Genomic DNA, 18196 nt, shown 5'->3' with positions numbered 1-18196 from the left:
TTTCTCTCTCATCATACTTTTTTTCTTCTCAATCTCTCCTATCATGCTCTCTCTCCTCATTTTCTCTCATCACACTTTCCCTCTCTTCATTTTTTCCCATCACACTTTTTCTCATTACACTTTCTCTCTCATCATATGTTTATATGACATTCAACTTTCTCTTCTATCTAATTTTTTTTCTTATTTTTCTCTAAGGGTAAAAAAGGAAATTTAGGTTCATTCCGATTGAAAATATTCAACTAACCAAATATTATTTTTAAAAATGATACCCAAGCTCATACACATTTCTATTTCACAATACTATGATATTCATTCACATTTCGATTCCTAGGAGAAAATCAAACATCACCTAAGTCTTTTTGAATAAATAATTATAATTGAAGTTTGGAGTCAATTGAGGAATATATCTATTTTGTTTAGTAAATGATAATTAGCATAAATTGTAGATGTTGTAAAATAAATTGTTTGAACCATCTTAAAAATTTAAAGTCCATATAAATTGACAGCAAAATTTACTATCTTATAAATTTAAAATCAAATTTTTAAATAGTTATTAGTAATCTAATTGGCAGTAAACAGTGTATAAATCAAATAGGAAATTCTATTAATAAATTAATAGGTAAATTGATTCTTTGTTGTGTCAATATGGATTATCTATATCTAATTTGCGGGGATAAGGATACGATGGAGCACAATATGAGAGAAGAATTCAATTACTTAAATAGCTTAATTATAATGGAGAACAAATCTATTTATTATGTTCATTGTTTTACACATCAACTATAACTCACGCTTGTAGTCGTTGCTAAAAATCACATGAGGATTTCTACTTTTTTTTTTATATGATTGTACAATTGAACAATATTATTAAAGCGTTATGCAAGTGAAGAGACATACGTTGTAAAAAGCAATTTAAAAAAGTTATTAAAGGAATTGGCAATGGTGATATCTTCACTAGACGAGGTATGAATCAAGAGAAAACATTAAAAAGAGCTAGGAGCACACGTTATGGTTCATCTTAATACATTATTAAGCTTGATATGCTTGTATCCTTCGATTATTGATGTCCTTTTATTTGTCGAAGGGGAGGGAAAAGATTACAAACAAAGGGCTCAAACAAATAATATGTTGAAATTGATTAAAAAATATGAATTTATATTTCAGACACACTTAATGAAAAATATCTTGAGAGTCATGAATGATTTGTCACAAGCTTTGTAAAAAAAAGATCAAGACATCGTAAATGGTATGATGCTTGTAAGATCAAGCAAACATCAACTGCAAACCATGAGATATGATGGTTGGGATTTGTTACCGAATGAAGTTTCTTTATTTTGTGTTAAATATGAGATAATCACCCCTCACATGAAAGACTTGTTTGTCTTTAATAGAAGATCACGACGAAATATTCAAGAAAGGACAAATCTTCACTATTAACACGTTGAAATATTTTATAAAGTAATAAATTTACAACTTCAAGAGTTGAATAGTCGCTTTAACGAGGTGAATACAGAGTTGTTATTATATATGGCTTGCCTTGATCTATCAAATTCATTCTCTGCTTATGATGAAAATTATTTCATTTTGCTCAGTTTTATCCATCCAATTTTTCCTCGATGGAGTTAATGCATCTTGAGCATCAACTTGATAAATTTATTTTTAATATGCGGAGTAACAATTGTTGGGGTTCAATCAAAGTCCCATATTGGAAAGATTTGATAAAATCATATGGTTAACAAGATGTATGATATCTCCATTGGCATGAGACCTTTTGAGGAGAGTCCAAGAGCAAAGTCATGAGGGTCTAGGCCCAAAGTGGACAATATCATGTCATGTGAATATATGTGGATATCCTTTTGCACAACAAATGGTATTAGAGCCATGGTCCAGACCCGATACAATGTGTGGTGGTCTTGAACGAAGTCGAGGGTGTGCCCGGAGTAGGTCAGGGCGATCGGATGCTTGCAAGGAGACCTGAAGTAAGTCAGGGTGACTGAATGATCGCGGGGAGACTCGAAATAGGTCAGAGTGACCGAATGTTCACGGGGAACCCGAAGTAGGTTAAGGTGACCAGATGCTTGCGGGGAGGGCTGGAGCAGGTCAGAGTGATCGGATGCTTGCAGGGAGGGCCGAAGCAGGTCTGGGTAACCGGATGCTCCCGAATAGGCTCGAAATAGGTAAAGATTGACTAGATCCAGCCTCTTACAGGGGGACTCCGGCTAAAAACTAGTCAGGGTGATCGGATACTCGCGGGGAGGCGCAGAGCAGATCAGGGTGACCAGATGCTCACAGGGAGGCCCGGACTATGAGAGTAATTGCGGTCCTTCGTTTGAGGGGAGGATTGTTGGGGTTCAATCAAAGTAGGATATCTCCATTGGCATGAGGCATTTTGGGGAGAGCCCAAGAGCAAAACCATGAGGGTCTATGTCCAAAGTGGATAATATCATGTCATTGTGGAGATATCTGGACATCTTTTGGGCACAACAATAATCAAGTCTCTAAGGTTGTGGGGATTAGCCAGCTTGCTAAAACGATGATTCAATTAAAAAAACATTGGTTGTATCATTTGATATATTTACTTTTGAAATTAGCATTGCTTAGCATTGCTATTACCTGTTACAATTGCAACTGTAGAGAGAGTGTTTTCAACAATGAAAATAATCAAAATCTTATTTTGTAATCGGTTGGGAGATAATATGACTTTTATTAATATATGACTTTTATTATATATTTTGTGTTGTATACTGGCTACACCACTGTCTTAAAGACAAGTATCCTAGTATATGGTCAATCGTCTAAAGAATCGATCGGACCTAGAGGAGTTAGTTTCATATTACTTCTAAAACATATCTCTAACACCATCCAGTACATAACTGAGCATCTTAAGGAAGAATGGATTACAGTCAACCGATTTAAAAATCTGGTCAGGATACACTCAGCAGACAACATGGTCAAAAAATCACAACAATCTGTCAGAATAATAACCATTTGTTAGATAATATTCCTCTATTATAATGTGAGCATTTACTAGAATCTTCTTCAAGGTGATTACACTTCTCATCAACCAACAACTTATAACTGCATATTCCTTCATTAGCTTCATTAATGGCGTAAGTTACAAAAGATAAAAAAGGTACACATATGGATAATGGAAGATTCCTCGGACAGTTATTGTACATTGCCCACGCTGTATGTCTTCTTTTACTCGACAACCTCTGACATTCTCTGTCATCTCATGATTGTGAAAGTTGTGAGAGGTGGTATATAAAAGGGGGGCATCTCCATTGACTAGGTACGCACACGCACGTCTTACGACAGTCTTATGCGCACATATCCTACTATTCATCTCTCCATTTGTCTGCTCGAACATCGTACTGACTTGAGTGTTGGAGGGTCTTCGCTAAGGATCCCTTTCTTGATTTTTGGACATTGACGTTCTGTCTTGGGCGTGCATAGAAGAGAAAGATCCTTGGAGTTCTCTTCCTATTCCAGTTCATCATCTTTCTCTCATTTGAAAAGTCTTCTGTCAGTCAATCACATCGTCACCTGTCGAGCATGTTATCTCTCTAATTTTTAGATAGGATCAAATATTAAGAACATTATAGCTTCACATTATTATAACATTACTATAGTGTTGATATTGTAGCATTTTATTATGAATGTCATTGCTTGAGAGGAGACATTTTGATTTCCAGAATACTATAACAGAGTTGGCACCGTATCATCATTGTAGCATAGATAAATATTATTTCCATGATGAGAATTATTGCTAAGGAAATAAATATAATTTTCCGTAACATTGTAGCAATGCTGGACTAGAGTACTACTGTAGCAAACTATAGCATATGGAAATGTATTGCTCGGGATATAAATATGATTTCCAAAATATTTGATATGTAGTATTTACTATAGCATAATGTATCAAATATATTATTGTACAGCAAAGAATGTAATTGCTCAGGAGATTATCCATATTTCTCGGTGGAATTTTGTTATATTACTCGGTAGAATTTAATCATATTGCTCGATAGGTCTCAGTTATATTGCCTAGTAGAATTGTCTAAGGATGAAAATAATTCTGAGCTAAAGCTCAAGAAAAAATAATCTCATTACTAATGATAAATCTGGTTACTACTAAGAAAAGATAATCTCATTACTAATGATAAATTTGATTACTATCATATGCCCCAAAAGTTAACAATATTTAACTCAGGATAAATCTGATTACTATCCATTAGCATATAAATTCAAATCTGGTCTACAGCTTGGTGGAAGCATTGAGTTTTATTATTTTAAAAGTAATAAATTTATAAAAGGCATACTAATTTGTAAATCTATACTTCTATTATTGCAGATAAAAAAATAACTTAACATAATAGTACAATAATTAAATAAAAAAATAAAATAAATAAAAGCCCTGAAACCATTAAGTTGTTTTTAATGAGTCGAATAACAAAGTAAAAAACAAATTATATTTATTTAAAATTATCTAATTATTAATTTTTATAATTTATTACAATTTTAGAAAATAATTCATTTAATTTTTAAATTTTAGAAATAATTAGAAAGTTTTAAAAAAGATTATTCAATTTTTGTTTTAAAAAAATTCTATCAAAAAATTTTATAGACAAATTGAAACTTTCTCAGATAATAATTCTCTATTTAACTGGTTAGGTTTGCATCGGCTGTCTCAAAATCGGCTCGTGATTGGCGTCTCGTAATAATTCTCCGCTCAAAGCGACGCCAGCTTTATCTCCCTAGTGCTTTCGTTTATTGCCGTTCTGCGTTCTGACGAGGCGTGCGGCCATTCCTTCCTTTCCCCACTTCCGAAAAGGAGAGACTGATGGGCGTCCTGCTGGCCACGGTAGAATGCCTCAGCACCGTCTGGGCGTTGCATGAGAGGAGATTGTCGACGGTCTTCGATGCCGCCGCCGCCTCCGTGCGTTGCGCCGTCCTCTCCATCGTCTCCTGCCTCGGGATCTGAAAGCAACTGTTCTCATGATCCATGGAGTTCGATATAGTGATCAGCGACGACCCATCAAAGGTCATGGAAGACGTGTAACATCCTTTACATTGCAATATAGTTGTCATTACGATATTTCTAGTTAAATTCAAAGAGATTGTTTGCCAAGAGAATCTAAGTTTATCAGTAGTGACATTCATTCCCTGGATCAAAAGAAACCAGGTTAAACACCAAGAGAACATGATTGTTTGCCAAGATGTAAGAGGCATACCCAAAAATTAGTCAGGACATTCTTTCCTTGTACATCCTCTGCACGAAGTCGAATCTTACTGTAAGTCTGGTCCTCATCATTCTGAAGGTCCACTAAAGAACCCTCAAACACTCTGTGGTTGAGGCCCTCAGAGACAATCTGAAAACAAGAATAAAGAATATATTACGATGAGCAACAAGGTAGCTGGGTAAAAACAAATCTCAGTTGCACATGCATCTAAAAGACAACTATAAAAGCATCAACAAGGAGGTTTGATACGATCATCAAACTACATTGAAATAAATAAAAGAAATTGATAGGAGTATGGATAACAAATCAATTCAATTGCTAAATGGCAGGACTAACTAGTTTGTAGCCCTAAAATTTTGCACTATTAGAGTAAAAAGCTCAGAGTGCTAATCAGAAGGAACTTGGCTAGTCCATAAACAGCTTAGTTATACACAGTCACAAGGATTAGTAACTAATTTTATCCATGGAAAAAGCAACTGGCAGTAGCAGCATTGTCGATATCCAACCTCAACAATACAAACTAATTAGAGATATGAGATTCAAGATTCAGCCGATGGCAACAAGATGCATTCTGTTTTAGCCAGAACAAGGGTCGCTATATTTTTATTTGTGTTACCCATTTGTACATGACTCCTAGAACGAAAATTCACATACAAAAACTAAACTTTACACAAGATGCATGTATAACAACCATGGATGTTAGGGAAAAAAAGTGTAAAACCAGAGAGCGGTCGAAATTCCAGTAGTGATAATTCTCGAAGAACCAAGTCAAGCTGTCGTGTAACTGGATAAATACAACTAACCATTTAGAATATAGACATTTTGATTTTAATACAGACTATATAGACACTCTAGTAAAACAATTAACAGAACTAACCTATGTGAAATGAGAAATTGAAAAAATAAAGATTAAAATATGCCATGTGAATCAAGAAACAAAATAACCATGAAGTAACTAAAATTTAACCGTGGGGTACATAGAACTGCATCTGCATCAGAATGGTCAAACCTTACTTAGATCCCTAAGAAGCCTGTATTTAGGAATGTAGAAAGGGTGCTCTATGGCAGCAATTCACCCTTTCACTATCACTAGAACAAAATAGGGGCATGATTATCTTCTCCATACTGCGTAATGGGGATCATGGAAGATGAGCCGGACAATCAAGCATGGGTTAGAATAGGGCACAAAAGCCTTTTGTTATCCTCATCCTGCACGGCAAGTAATTCTAATGTTGAAGGGATTAACATCAGGGTGACTATCTGCTTGGGCAAAAGACAATGTTCCAAAGATATAGTATCCATCCCACTCTGAACAGACCCACAGATTTGGATTATTTTGATTTTAGATTGCAAAAGCAAATTTGTAAAATTACAATTACTAACTGCTTTGATGGTGGCTTAAAAACTGATAACTGGCATTATCTAAATTTTGCTTGACCTGAAAAACTTGGGTTGGGTCTAACTCTCTAGAGAAAATTTTTCTCAATGCAGCACTGCCACTTCAGCAACAACACGCAATGACGCTAATAAAGATAAACCTAAGTGAAAACTGAAGTAAGCTAATATCAGGTCACGGAATTGAAAAAATATCCAACAAGAAGATTGCATAGCATTCTTTCATGGTAACAGACCTTGGTTCCTGCGTCCTCGATACAAGTGTTTTCCCAACGTTCCTGACGCTGAATACTGAAGGCGCTTTGATATCATACCAGCCCTTCTTAGCGAAAGGATCTACCCTGAAACAATCAATCGACCATGTTATCCATATCAAACAAAAAACGGAATTAACAGGAATTGCATCCGACCTAGACCAAAATAAATAAATAAAAAAGAACGAGAGAAATGAAGTTAAAATTACGTTTCTTCTTCCCTCCTTTTGCCCTTTTGAGATCCTCTTGTTCTTACTGAAAGAAAAATGTCCGAAAAAGTGTCAAAGCTAAGAAATCGAAGGAAAAAACAAGGTACAACATGTGAAAAGAAAAAGCAAGGAATCCTACCCGACAGCCATTCCTGCAGCTTTGGTGCTACCGTGGTTTTGCTCTGGTTTCTGCGAGGTTGCTACCTTAAAAATATAGAAACTTAATAATATGATATGTAAAACGGGTCGTGAATCAGATGGGTCGAACACCAGAGTAAATCCATTCGATCCATTAGGAGGCATCTGTGGAAACCCATTAAGGCACGCCCACCATGTAAAAAAGGTGCGGCTCTCTAACTGTGTTTTTGTGGGTAATGCTGCCGCGAATGAAATTACTCGTCGTTACTTTATAACAAAAAGTGATAATTCTCCTCGAGCTAGCCCTTTCAAGATTATCTTTTGCGATTTAGAAAGAAAGTAAGTCATGTAAAATTTTGCATATCTTGAAAATCGATCTTATGATCTTACATATCATATCAATATACATTGATATTAACGTTTATAAAAAAATTTAGTACGATATTAACATATATTAAAAATTTTAGTACGATATTATATTATATTAAACTGTTCAATATAAGGTTTATCAAAAATTTTAGTACGATATTATATTATATTAAACTGTTCAATATGAGATTTAATATTTCGATATAATATATATCGTACTAATACCAATATTTTAATCTAAACTATATAAAATTTATATCATATCAAAAATCCAGTATAATAAAACTTTAGCATACCAAATTTTAATATAGTATCGGTCAATATTTTCATATTGAAACGTACGATATACAATATCATATAAAAAATTCAGTATGTCATACCGTGTACCACCCCTAGCAATAATTTAAGTTCTTTGTTAAATGGTTAAATTTGGCGTTCTTAGTTTAATGGTAAGTAAAGTAATTTTAGGAGACTTCCATTAAGTTTACTGTTCAAATTCATAAACTAACACTTTCAATAGAAACATAACCTTGTCTAAGCCCACTCTAAATGGGGTATAATATAACATCTAATAACATCTTACGATCAAAATAAAAACACATTGTAGGTCCTTATTTATGGTTTGGTCCATATGATGCAAATTATTTTTTCAACATTTTTGAGATCAAACTTACCGAGAGATTGATTTTTCAACGGTTCCTTCGCATTTTATTAGCAATAACCTCGGTCTATGTATTGAAATGCATTTTCCTGCCCACATTTTTCTTTGGTTGCTTCTGGTTGTATTAAGATTTATCTCCTACAGAGTGAGCCACACTAGGCAGATTAACACCATTATCCAAGGAGACAGAAAGTTTCTCTGCTTACTGTTGAACTAGAAGTTTCAGTCACTCTGATTGCGTTACTAGGAATTGCCATATCGTAAAAAAAAATAAATCAAGGAATATAACAGACATTATGGTAACAAAGTCTCAATCGAACTATTTTTGGGTGAATCTTTGATGAAAACTTGAAGAGATATTTACAAAAGGATTACACAAAGAAGTAAACCTTAAAATACATACACAATAGGATTATATGTTTAGTCAAAAAAAAACCCATATTACCTCTCCAATATCACCAGTTATCCGCAGAATTGATGTTCAAAAAGCGGATCTTCTAGGCCAAATCTTAAAAAAAAAAACATATCCTGCATATCTGGTTGGCATTCTCAAAAGTTACTCAGGAAGATTACGCTGCCCTCTACATGTACCCGCCAGCACAATAACAGTTTGATGAGGTTGCATTACAATCTTCAAATATACCAAAGACAAGTGCACAACAATATGCGAAGTGTATCTTTGATGTCTAAGACCTCTTGTAACTTGTTTCAATCTCACAATTTCCACAGGTGTTCTATATCAGACATTCTTATGAGTATTAGTTAGCCATTGGCAGAGTCATTAGAATTTGATTAGAATTTTAATTCATCAGGACTCTAACTTCACCGCATACACACAGCAACAAAAAAAGGAAACACAAAAAAAGAGAAAAGCTGAGTTCTATAGAACGTTAGACATTAAATACATAGACAGACAAAACAATAACTATAATAACAAAAGGAAAAAAAAACTGAGCTCAATCGAATTATAGATATTAGAGCATTCCTATTGCTGACTATCTAAATTCATACCCTTTAATACTGTGTCTATGCCAATGTTGTTGTTTAAGAAAGTAAAAGTACCAGTTAACTTACTATATAATCCTTTTCTTTCATTATGCTCAGCAGTCAGCACAGGCATTGTTGCTAAATCAGCAGCTGTGTGTAACTTAAAACATTAACATGGCACAATATGGAGAGTCACAGGACTGTAAATATTTAGCTTACGGTATAGTTTGTATAACAAGTAACTCAGAAATGGATTATAAACTTGAATGGTTGGAGAAATATTCTACAGTATCAAGTAGAGACCCACTTAAAGCAATATGCTTCAAGTCAACAACATAATTATTTCGAAAAAATCCAAACCCAAAAGTTCCATCATCATATTCCCATACTCTACCTTCTACATTTTTAGAATCACCCGTAGAAGCTGATGAGCTTGGAATTGACAAGTCATAAGAAGAGCTAATGCAAAGAATCCGTAAGACAGCTGCACTCACTACGTTTCTCGGGTTTGAAGCCACGAGATGTATGTGTTCACGATTTCCATACAGATCTTGTTCCTCCTTAGAAAATGGTGACTCGAGAAATGTAGTGTTTGAAGTCCAGAAGACAGGAGAATAACCAGAGAATTGTTCCCCTTCGCTCACTCTCCGACATGTGATACCACCAATGTCATCATAGGAGACAAGGTAGAACTCAAGTAGCATGTCCTCAGAGATCCCCTGCTGGAGGAAATTTTGTTTAGGAAAGCTTACACTGATCACAATAAAAGCAAGCAGCTATTTTATTTTGAAGTATCACTTCAAAGAAAAGAAATCTAATACCACAGAAGATGTAAACTCTTCGAAATATAAATGTCATTTCTTCTCTTTGCTAGCACCAGAGTTGTTGCCTAGTGCATTTGTCTTGTGGAAGTAAGCGACTAAATTGGATTTGGGCATATAGCAACGCAGCCAAAAAAATCTAAAAGACTTAAATATCACATCACTGCTGGTCAGATAACATCACAAAATTTTCTACGTCGAGATTGTAATTCCAAGCAAAGGTATTCACTAAAAGTATGATTCCAACATTATTTGCATAATTTTTTGTTGCAACAAGCTACGCATGATAAGCTCCAATCTCGAATAAAAATGAAAACTTTCACAAAGAGAGAAGGAACAAGAAGGAAACACCTTCCACAAGCCCTGCAAAGGTCGGTCTGGAGTGGGATAGTAGTTATTGATCTTCACGAAATGCTCCGGCTCCAAATAATGCTGCCTCCCAAAGCGCCCCCTTTCCTTCTTCCTCTGCCTTCTCATTGCCCTATCACCACTAGGACTCGTCCGATTAGCGAAGTGCTTATAGATCTCTGACATCAACCTGTCCGGAGGCGATGTCGCTTCGATCTCCTCCAGAAACCCAGTCGAATCTTCTGTCCTACCATCAGCGCAGCAGTGACCGTCTTCCACAACGAAATGGCTGCAACCCATGAAGTTAATGCTCACGGGAACCAAGTCGCGATCGGAGAAGCCCGAGGGTGAGACCGAGGAATCCGGAACCGTGCCCAACAGATCCGCGGACGAATCTGAGCAACCGCCCGGGTGGAGCAAACTGATCGCTTCGCCGCACCGGGAAAGACCCAACCAGAGGAAGGGCACCTTGAGAACGCCATATCCTTCGCCGCAGGCATCAGGCGCGGGGAAGATCCGCGATCCAGCAATGTAGGACGGACCCCATTCGAAGAAGACGAGGTGCGGTCCGCCACGGCCAATCCTGCGCCAGAAACCAATAAGGCTCTCCCATCGATCCAGCTCTTTGTAGAGACGGGAGAAGGAGGCGGCGGGCGAGGAGGACCAGGAGCGGAGGCTGGTGCATGAGCCCCAGCGGCGCTCGCACATGGCGAGCCAGAGGGCGCTGTCGGGGTCGGAGACGCCGCAGAGGGCGGCGAAGCGGCGGGAGGTGCAGGCGAAGGCGGAGACCTCGGAGGGGGAGAGGAACGAGAGGATGTTGATCTGGACATCTTCCGGGAAGTCGGAGAAGGACATCTCCGAATCCGGAGGCGATGAAGCCATGATCTTGGGCGAGTCGGGATTAGGGTTACGGATTGGAAGGCGAAGGAAGCTGTGGATTTGGGGAAGAAAAGCGCAAGAACTTTAACTGATTCGGGAGACCGATATAAACGGCAAGCTTTGATTGTTAAATGGGACAGAGCTCCCTGTCAGTCTGCAGCTATCGATCGTCCGATGGGTTCGCACGCACTTGCTCGGGTTTGACTCTTAAGATAGCAATCGTGGGGGCGAAGTTTACTAAGAACTTGCACGGCAAACAACTTAAAAAGAGTGTTTCTTCAAACATATCGTCGCAAATAGGATTTATAAATCGGGAGCGGATCCTCTGGTCCCAACAAAATATATTCAGGGATGAACCATTTGATTAGATTATAGTTGTGATCCAGTAGTAATGGATAGTGATTCTTTTTTAGGTTCAGTGTCCTTCTTATAGTTTGGATGTAAACGGATGACTGGAAGTCGTCACAGTGGACAAATGGCAGGTAGCCTTGCGCCGAGCGGGGAGATGGTGAATCCAAAGAGTGATTGCAATCAATTACGATTAGATTACGGCCAAGATATGATAGTAATAGCAAGTGGTTCATCCCTTAGTCCACTTTTTTATAAGTGTCCAAATCTCCTGGGCTAAAAAAAATGGAACAGAGGATGAACCGCTTACAATTACGATTGTGGTCGTGATCGGCCATAATTAGTTGTGATCCATTCCTGAGTTCACTATCTCCTTATGTTATAGTTTGGATCATGGTAAGTGGCCGAAGGTCATCCAGAGACTCCCCCCCCGGCTTGACGCCAGACTGCCTAACCACTTGCTCATTGGCGACGACATCTAGCCATCCGACCTGACCTAAATTATAACATGGAAACGGTAAATCTAAGGAGGAATTACAACTAATTACGACTAAATCGGGACCATGATTCGACTGTAAATATAAAGGATCCGTTCTCTGATCTATCCTTCCAAGAGGTATGCACGGGGTGTTTAGAGAATTTAACATCTCTGAAAGTTAAAAAAAAAATCTATTTTGTAAAAATTATTTTTTAATCTAATTATTTAATTAATTTTAGAGATGATTAGAGACAGATGCAGCGGGGGACGGCATCGGCGCTCACCTCCCCTCCCCCCAACCGACTGTGGAACTCCTAGTATTATCAATTATGGGATTCCACCGGTAGAGGTAAGGGTTATCGTTCCTTATTTTACGTAAAAATTAATCTCGCTCAGTTCAAATCACGATCGTCCTTCTATATTTGAATTTCTGGATCCGCCACCGGAGACGATAGGCAATGTGTTCTGTTATGAGGTCATCTCCATGCTAAGGCCTCGTGTTTGGCTCATATGCATGCGTTACTAAACTAGGTGTTTATTATGGCCAGCTTTGCAAATCTAGAGCTAACTTAATTCACTAAAATCCTAGAATATCTTCTCAACTACAAACACTAAGCCATCACAGTAGGTTTACATACTGGACACTACTGTTCGCAAATCTTTACAATCTGCAAATTTTAATCGTCAAGTTTATTAACAGTTTGTTTCTATGTAGTTAATGTGCGTTGTTTAAATCAATCTACTCAAAAGAAGCATGCGGTTGGAGTTAAATAACCGATCAAAGCATCACTACAGTTAGATTACTTCATTTTTTCCTTGACTTCCTTCCCAGCCTAAAAACTTTTGGTTCAATAACTATCCAAGTAGTGTTCTCTTAATTGAAATTGGATCCTAACATCTGAGGCTCAGCAGGACGGTAAAAAGGGTTTGTTGACGAAAAGAAGATAACAGCCGATCCGTAGAGGGCCTAGATAAAAAAAAAACATTAAGACCTTAATTTTTTTAGAATATTGTTTTAAAAAATAGATTTTTATATAAATATTGTTAAAGATATTTAATTGTATTAATATTTTTTTTTAAAACAGTTGTATGAATGATAAAAATACGGCAAACATACTGCAGAAATCAAATTAGTGCCCAGAGCTGAATAATAGGTTTAAAATTGAACCGACTCAATCTATTTAATTAAAATCGAATAAATCATTTTTTTTCAAACTAATTCAACAACCGAATTTTTCAATAAAAGTTGAACAAACATAATCGAGAAAATAAAGATTAATTTAATTTTCAATTAAAATAATCAAATTTTTAATAATTATATATTTTATCTTTATATTTGGTTAATTTTAATATTTGATTTATTGGATTTATTCAAATTAGAAGTTTTAAAATCCAATCGAATTAATTAAAATAATTAATACTTTTAAAAAGTAAAATTAAGTTTCTAAAATAATCAACTTATTCGGTAGTTGTCATTTTGCTGATGGCTAGATTGAAATCCGTCCCACCTTATGTCCTTACGTCATAATCCATAACGGACTGAATTCTGTTGCTGATACTCCAAGAGGAGTCAGTTGTCCATATGGCAACAATTACAATTTCATTCATTAGGATCATCGACTCCTCGCCGTCCTTCTCAGAATAAAACTGTTATAAGTGGGGTTGCAACTCATACTTAATGTTAACTAGCCCACGTTACCCAACAATTTGATAGAAAAATTATATTGAAGCAAAGTAGTTAATCTATTCTTCATATATTATGTTGTTGCATTCTGGAAAAGAATAAAGATTACTGAAATATTCTTGTTGAATATTAGTCTTCTACTTTTATTTTATATATAGTGGCCGAGAGCACTTACTTTATATATATATATATATATATATATATATATATATATATATTTTGAGATAATTGAAATATCATAGGTTTTAGATAGCTGTGTTTGTCTTTTCTTCAAATAACTACATGTCTATTTTATAGGGTTAAATATTCGATTAACTGAGTCAAATCAAATTAAATTAATTAAAATAAAATATCAAAATTTTCAATAATAATAATATCATGAAAGACTTACCGATTAATTAAGAATTTATATGTTAATTCATTTACTAAGAAATTTACTAATTAGGTTTTTTAATTTTGATTAATTCAATTTAATCAGATTTTAAAATCAAAATCAAATCCGGAGGAAGCTGTCACGGAAGAGTCTTGACTACATCGTTCGTGCAAGATGCAACTATGCACTCCAATATGAAAAGGCTAGCCAATGCCAATTTGGAAGTGACGGTCAGTTTGCTTATAGTACCATTCAAATACGTTCCACCTTACGTCATCATTTATACTGAATCGAATGATGTTGGTGGTATGATTACGAGAGAAGCTGTCAATATAATATGGAACAAAATAATTTTGTTCCAAGTGAATAATAATGTTATAAGTGGAAATACCAGAGTATTATGGTTTTTTTTTTCATATATACATTTTCAAGTTAGTCTGTGTTACTATATTTAAGATTAAACAATCAGTTTAAAATTTAATTTACTGAAATTTAATTGAAACTAAGCAAATTAAAATTTTTCTAAACTAACTTAACTTTTAGCATAAATCCGAACAAATCAAACTATAAAATATCAGTCATTTTAATTTCAACATAATAAAATCAACTTTTCAATAATTGTACAATTTTATCCGATTTTAATTTTTTATCCGGTTAACTCAATATTAGAGAAGGAGAGACCCATTGCTCTAGAAATATTAGAGTTAACCATTTCAGATATTATAAATTTTTAAAATTATAAGGAAACCAAATATACTCTCTATTATTATTTTTTGCTTTGACGATTCGTTGATTTTAAAAAAATATCTTTTATTCCATCATGTTTTTTTATTTTTTTTCTCATACCTATTATTGTTATGAGAGGTCAATCTCACGTTGGGCCTGATATAAGGAGATATCAAGCATAATTTGAGTCTAATATCATCTAATAGAAAACAAAAAGAGAACAAGAAATATCTAGTTTTTTCAAAACCTCTAGTTCAACACTAAAGAAGTTAAAAATAACAATGTAGAACATATTTAAACTACTTGCAATTTTAAAAATTTATAGTACCTGAAATAATTACAATATGAGGTCTCTAGGTCAAGTAGTGGATTTCCACTAAAATCCACTAATCGATCTAGAGACCTCAGATTGTAACCATTTCAAATTCTATGAATTTTTAAAATGATAAGGAGTCCAAATATATTCTCCATTATTATTTTTGACTTTCTAGGATGCTCTAGAGGTTTTGAAAAAAAAATCTTTTTCTCATATATGTTATGAGAGGCTCAACAAAAAAAGAAAAAAGAAAAAATAAAAAAATAAAAAAAGAGAGTGATTTAGTTTTGTTTCAAATTTTCTGATCCACCACTAAGAAAGTCAAAAATAATAATAGAGAGTATATTTGGATCGAAACACACTGATCGACCGAGAGACATTAGATTCAACTATTTCAAATCATGTGATTTTTTATAATTATAAGAAGTCTAAATATGTTCTCCATTACTATTTTTTACTTTCTTAGGAGTGGTCCGTTTTGAAAAATATAATTTTTTCTTCGTTTTAAATTTTTTTCCTCATACCTGATATGAGGAGATATCAAGCTCAACAGAAAAAAAATATTTTTTTTTCAAAATCTCTAATTTACCCTTAGACTACTTGTAATTTTAGAAATCCATATGACTTAAAATGATTGTAATATGAGGTCTGTCGATCAGTAGATTTTGATTGAAATCTACTGATCGATTTAGAGACCTTAGATCACAATCATTTCAGGTCCTTTAAATTTCTAAAATTATAAGGAGTTCAAATATACTCTCTATTGTTATTTTTAACTTTTCTAGTGGTGATCTAGATTTTGAAAAAATTTAATTTGAATCAAATTTGTTAGGTGAGAGAAAAGAGATTTGATTAATTTTCCACGAGTAGAAAGTGCGGGAGAGAGATAGGTAGCATGAAAATATAATTGCCAGAAGGAGTAAAATATAAAAATTAGATATATTAGTACACCATTTTATAATTATGTGATATACCTTTTTATCAATTTAGAAAGTTAGATGCTCCGTTGAAGAAATTACAAAAAAATATAAAAAATTATTATTTTTTAATACATAATTTGTAAAATGTTACTAACAATATAGCTTAGATAATGTCTCATAATCAATACAGCTTTAACCGTTTTTTAAATTAAAATAAACAAAACCTTATTTAGTTCAATAATATCTTAAAAAATATTAAATAATTTTAACATTATATAAATTTTAATTAATAACTTTATATCTTAAAACAATTTTAAAAACTAAATTTTATATAAAAGTTTATTTTATAAATTTATATATTTTTTAAAATAAATATTTTAATCAATTTTTACCCAGAGCCTCGATAATGATTGAGACGGGGTCAATTTAAAAGAGTGTTTGTTACAACATACTATAGCAAATAGCATTTATAAGCCTATGGAAAAACTTTGGCCATTCCAAAAGAAAATGCATGGGCTGTTGTTTAGAAAATTTAACATCTCCAAAAGTTTTCAAAAAATAAAATTATTTGTTAAAACTGTATTGTTAATGGTAAAGATGGTTATGTTCCAACATGATTAGATAACATAATTCAATTTCAAACAATATATTGAAACAATCATGACTCGCCACAGTATGTTTACAATCTACAAATTTAAATTGTTAAGGTTATTAACAGTTGCTTTCTAAGTAGTTAATGTACATTGCTTCAATCAATCTGCTCGAAAGAAGCATGCGGTTGGAGTTAAATAACGGATCAAAGCATCACTACAGTTAAATTGCAGTACTTTTATCTTTGGAGCCTGAAAACGTTTGATTCAATAACTATCCAAGTACGTATTCTCTTAAAACAACTGGAATATAAAAATATATGAAATGCGATGAGAAGAAGAAAACCAATTGAAATTGGGTTCTAACATCCGAGGTTTACAGTTACCAAAATGATTCAATTAGAAGGTAGCAAAGGGTTTGTTGAAGAAAAGAAGATAACAGGACTAGACTTGCGAGTTCCAAATTCAAATTCCCAAATCAAAAGCAAGCATCCAGGAGGCAGCAGCAACAAAGAGCGGCCAAACTGCGACAATCACACAACCGATAGAAAAAAGTGATTAGAAATGTGTTAGTTTAATAGAAGTAGTTCTTCACTAAAATACCTTCGAAGCTACAGCCAAATTCGAAGATTGAATACCAGTTCTATTGAAAAATCAAACGGAGGAGTAATATTTCTATAGACAAATTTAATGAAACGTGCGACGAAAACCGAACGCTATTCATGGAATACAGAGACAGCACCGACACGCCACCACAACCGCACCAACCTGGTTCACCATAGCGCGGATTCCCCAACGCAGCCACTACCTCCACCGTGAGACCGAGTGGATCTGATCAAGATCGCAGCGGCCGGCGGATAGGCGGATCTGGTGTCCGTGGGAAGATCGCACAAAGATAAACCTCGACCGATCCTTAACGGATATGCTCAAGGAGAACAAACGGAATCTGAAATGCAAAGATTAAGGTCGAGATCGTTACCATCCCTCCACGAAGGAAGGGCCGCTGCTCTGTTGCTGGGGCGGAGGGTATCCTTGCGGCGGGTACCCCTGCTGCGGGTAGCCGGGAGGTGGGTATCCCTGCGGCGGGTAACCCGGCGGCGGGTAGGCGTCCTTAGGGTATCCTTCCGGAGGATAGCCTAATCATCCACAATCGACGACGAGAAGAAATTAACCGCAACCTTCAGACAACTGGTTCGGAAACCCGATTGAGAGATCTATAGATGAATAGAGACGGAAATGTACCTTGCGGAGGGGGGACGCCGGCAGGGGGCTGCTGGTGGTTGTAGTAGCTCATATCGTTGAACCTTTGATCTGCGGCGGCGGGAGGGAGAGATGGTGGAACAGTCGAGAAGACGACGTCTGGAGAGGGTTAAAGAGGGGAAGTAGAGGTGGGGAAACGGAACGTCCTACCTTTGCCACGCGCGATTAGGTGACAAATGGCCGTGAAGGCACATGAT

The 18196-nt window shown here is 35.3% G+C and overlaps 2 protein-coding genes and 1 long non-coding RNA gene across 5 annotated transcripts; all 3 read right to left on the bottom strand.

Annotated features, from left to right (window-relative positions):
* Positions 1 to 4639: 4639 nt before the first annotated feature.
* LOC122032172 lies at positions 4640 to 7307 on the bottom strand. 3 transcript variants are annotated; one of them, XR_006125977.1, is made up of 5 exons: positions 7241 to 7307; positions 7102 to 7147; positions 6875 to 6979; positions 5235 to 5372; positions 4640 to 5166 (listed from the first exon to the last, which is right to left on the bottom strand). It is a non-coding gene; the product is annotated as an uncharacterized LOC122032172 (long non-coding RNA). The 3 variants fall into 3 exon arrangements; XR_006125978.1 differs by having other exon boundaries at positions 4640 to 5066; XR_006125976.1 differs by having other exon boundaries at positions 4640 to 5372.
* A 2179-nt stretch (positions 7308 to 9486) lies between these two features.
* LOC122032851 (F-box protein At3g12350-like) lies at positions 9487 to 11497 on the bottom strand. Its single transcript, XM_042592167.1, has 2 exons — positions 10429 to 11497; positions 9487 to 9975 (listed from the first exon to the last, which is right to left on the bottom strand). The coding sequence occupies exons 1-2, from the start codon at positions 11305 to 11307 to the stop codon at positions 9511 to 9513; spliced, it is 1344 nt and encodes a 447-aa protein (XP_042448101.1). The 5' UTR covers positions 11308 to 11497; the 3' UTR covers positions 9487 to 9510.
* A 5573-nt stretch (positions 11498 to 17070) lies between these two features.
* Positions 17071 to 18196, bottom strand: LOC122032106 (cysteine-rich and transmembrane domain-containing protein WIH2-like). Its single transcript, XM_042591353.1, has 3 exons — positions 17982 to 18196; positions 17719 to 17875; positions 17071 to 17263 (listed from the first exon to the last, which is right to left on the bottom strand). The coding sequence occupies exons 1-3, from the start codon at positions 18031 to 18033 to the stop codon at positions 17218 to 17220; spliced, it is 255 nt and encodes an 84-aa protein (XP_042447287.1). The 5' UTR covers positions 18034 to 18196; the 3' UTR covers positions 17071 to 17217.

The sequence above is a fragment of the Zingiber officinale genome, chromosome 11A (assembly GCF_018446385.1).
Source record: "Zingiber officinale cultivar Zhangliang chromosome 11A, Zo_v1.1, whole genome shotgun sequence".
Lineage (NCBI taxonomy): Eukaryota > Viridiplantae > Streptophyta > Magnoliopsida > Zingiberales > Zingiberaceae > Zingiber > Zingiber officinale.
Note: the sequence above shows the minus strand (reverse complement) of the source record. Positions and strands in the feature narration are given on the sequence as shown.

Excerpts from the sequence above, each read along its gene's own strand:
- LOC122032851 (XM_042592167.1), bottom strand. The coding sequence starts at position 11,307 with ATGGCTTCATCGCCTCCGGATTCGGAGATGTCCTTCTCCGACTTCCCG. Across the intron at positions 9,976-10,428 it reads CTTTGCAGGGCTTGTGGAAG|GGGATCTCTGAGGACATGCT; the intron begins GTGTTTCCTTCT and ends TTCCTCCAGCAG.
- LOC122032106 (XM_042591353.1), bottom strand. The coding sequence starts at position 18,033 with ATGAGCTACTACAACCACCAGCAGCCCCCTGCCGGCGTCCCCCCTCCG. Across the intron at positions 17,876-17,981 it reads CGGCGTCCCCCCTCCGCAAG|GCTATCCTCCGGAAGGATAC; the intron begins GTACATTTCCGT and ends GTGGATGATTAG. Across the intron at positions 17,264-17,718 it reads CCTTCCTTCGTGGAGGGATG|TTTGGCCGCTCTTTGTTGCT; the intron begins GTAACGATCTCG and ends TGATTGTCGCAG.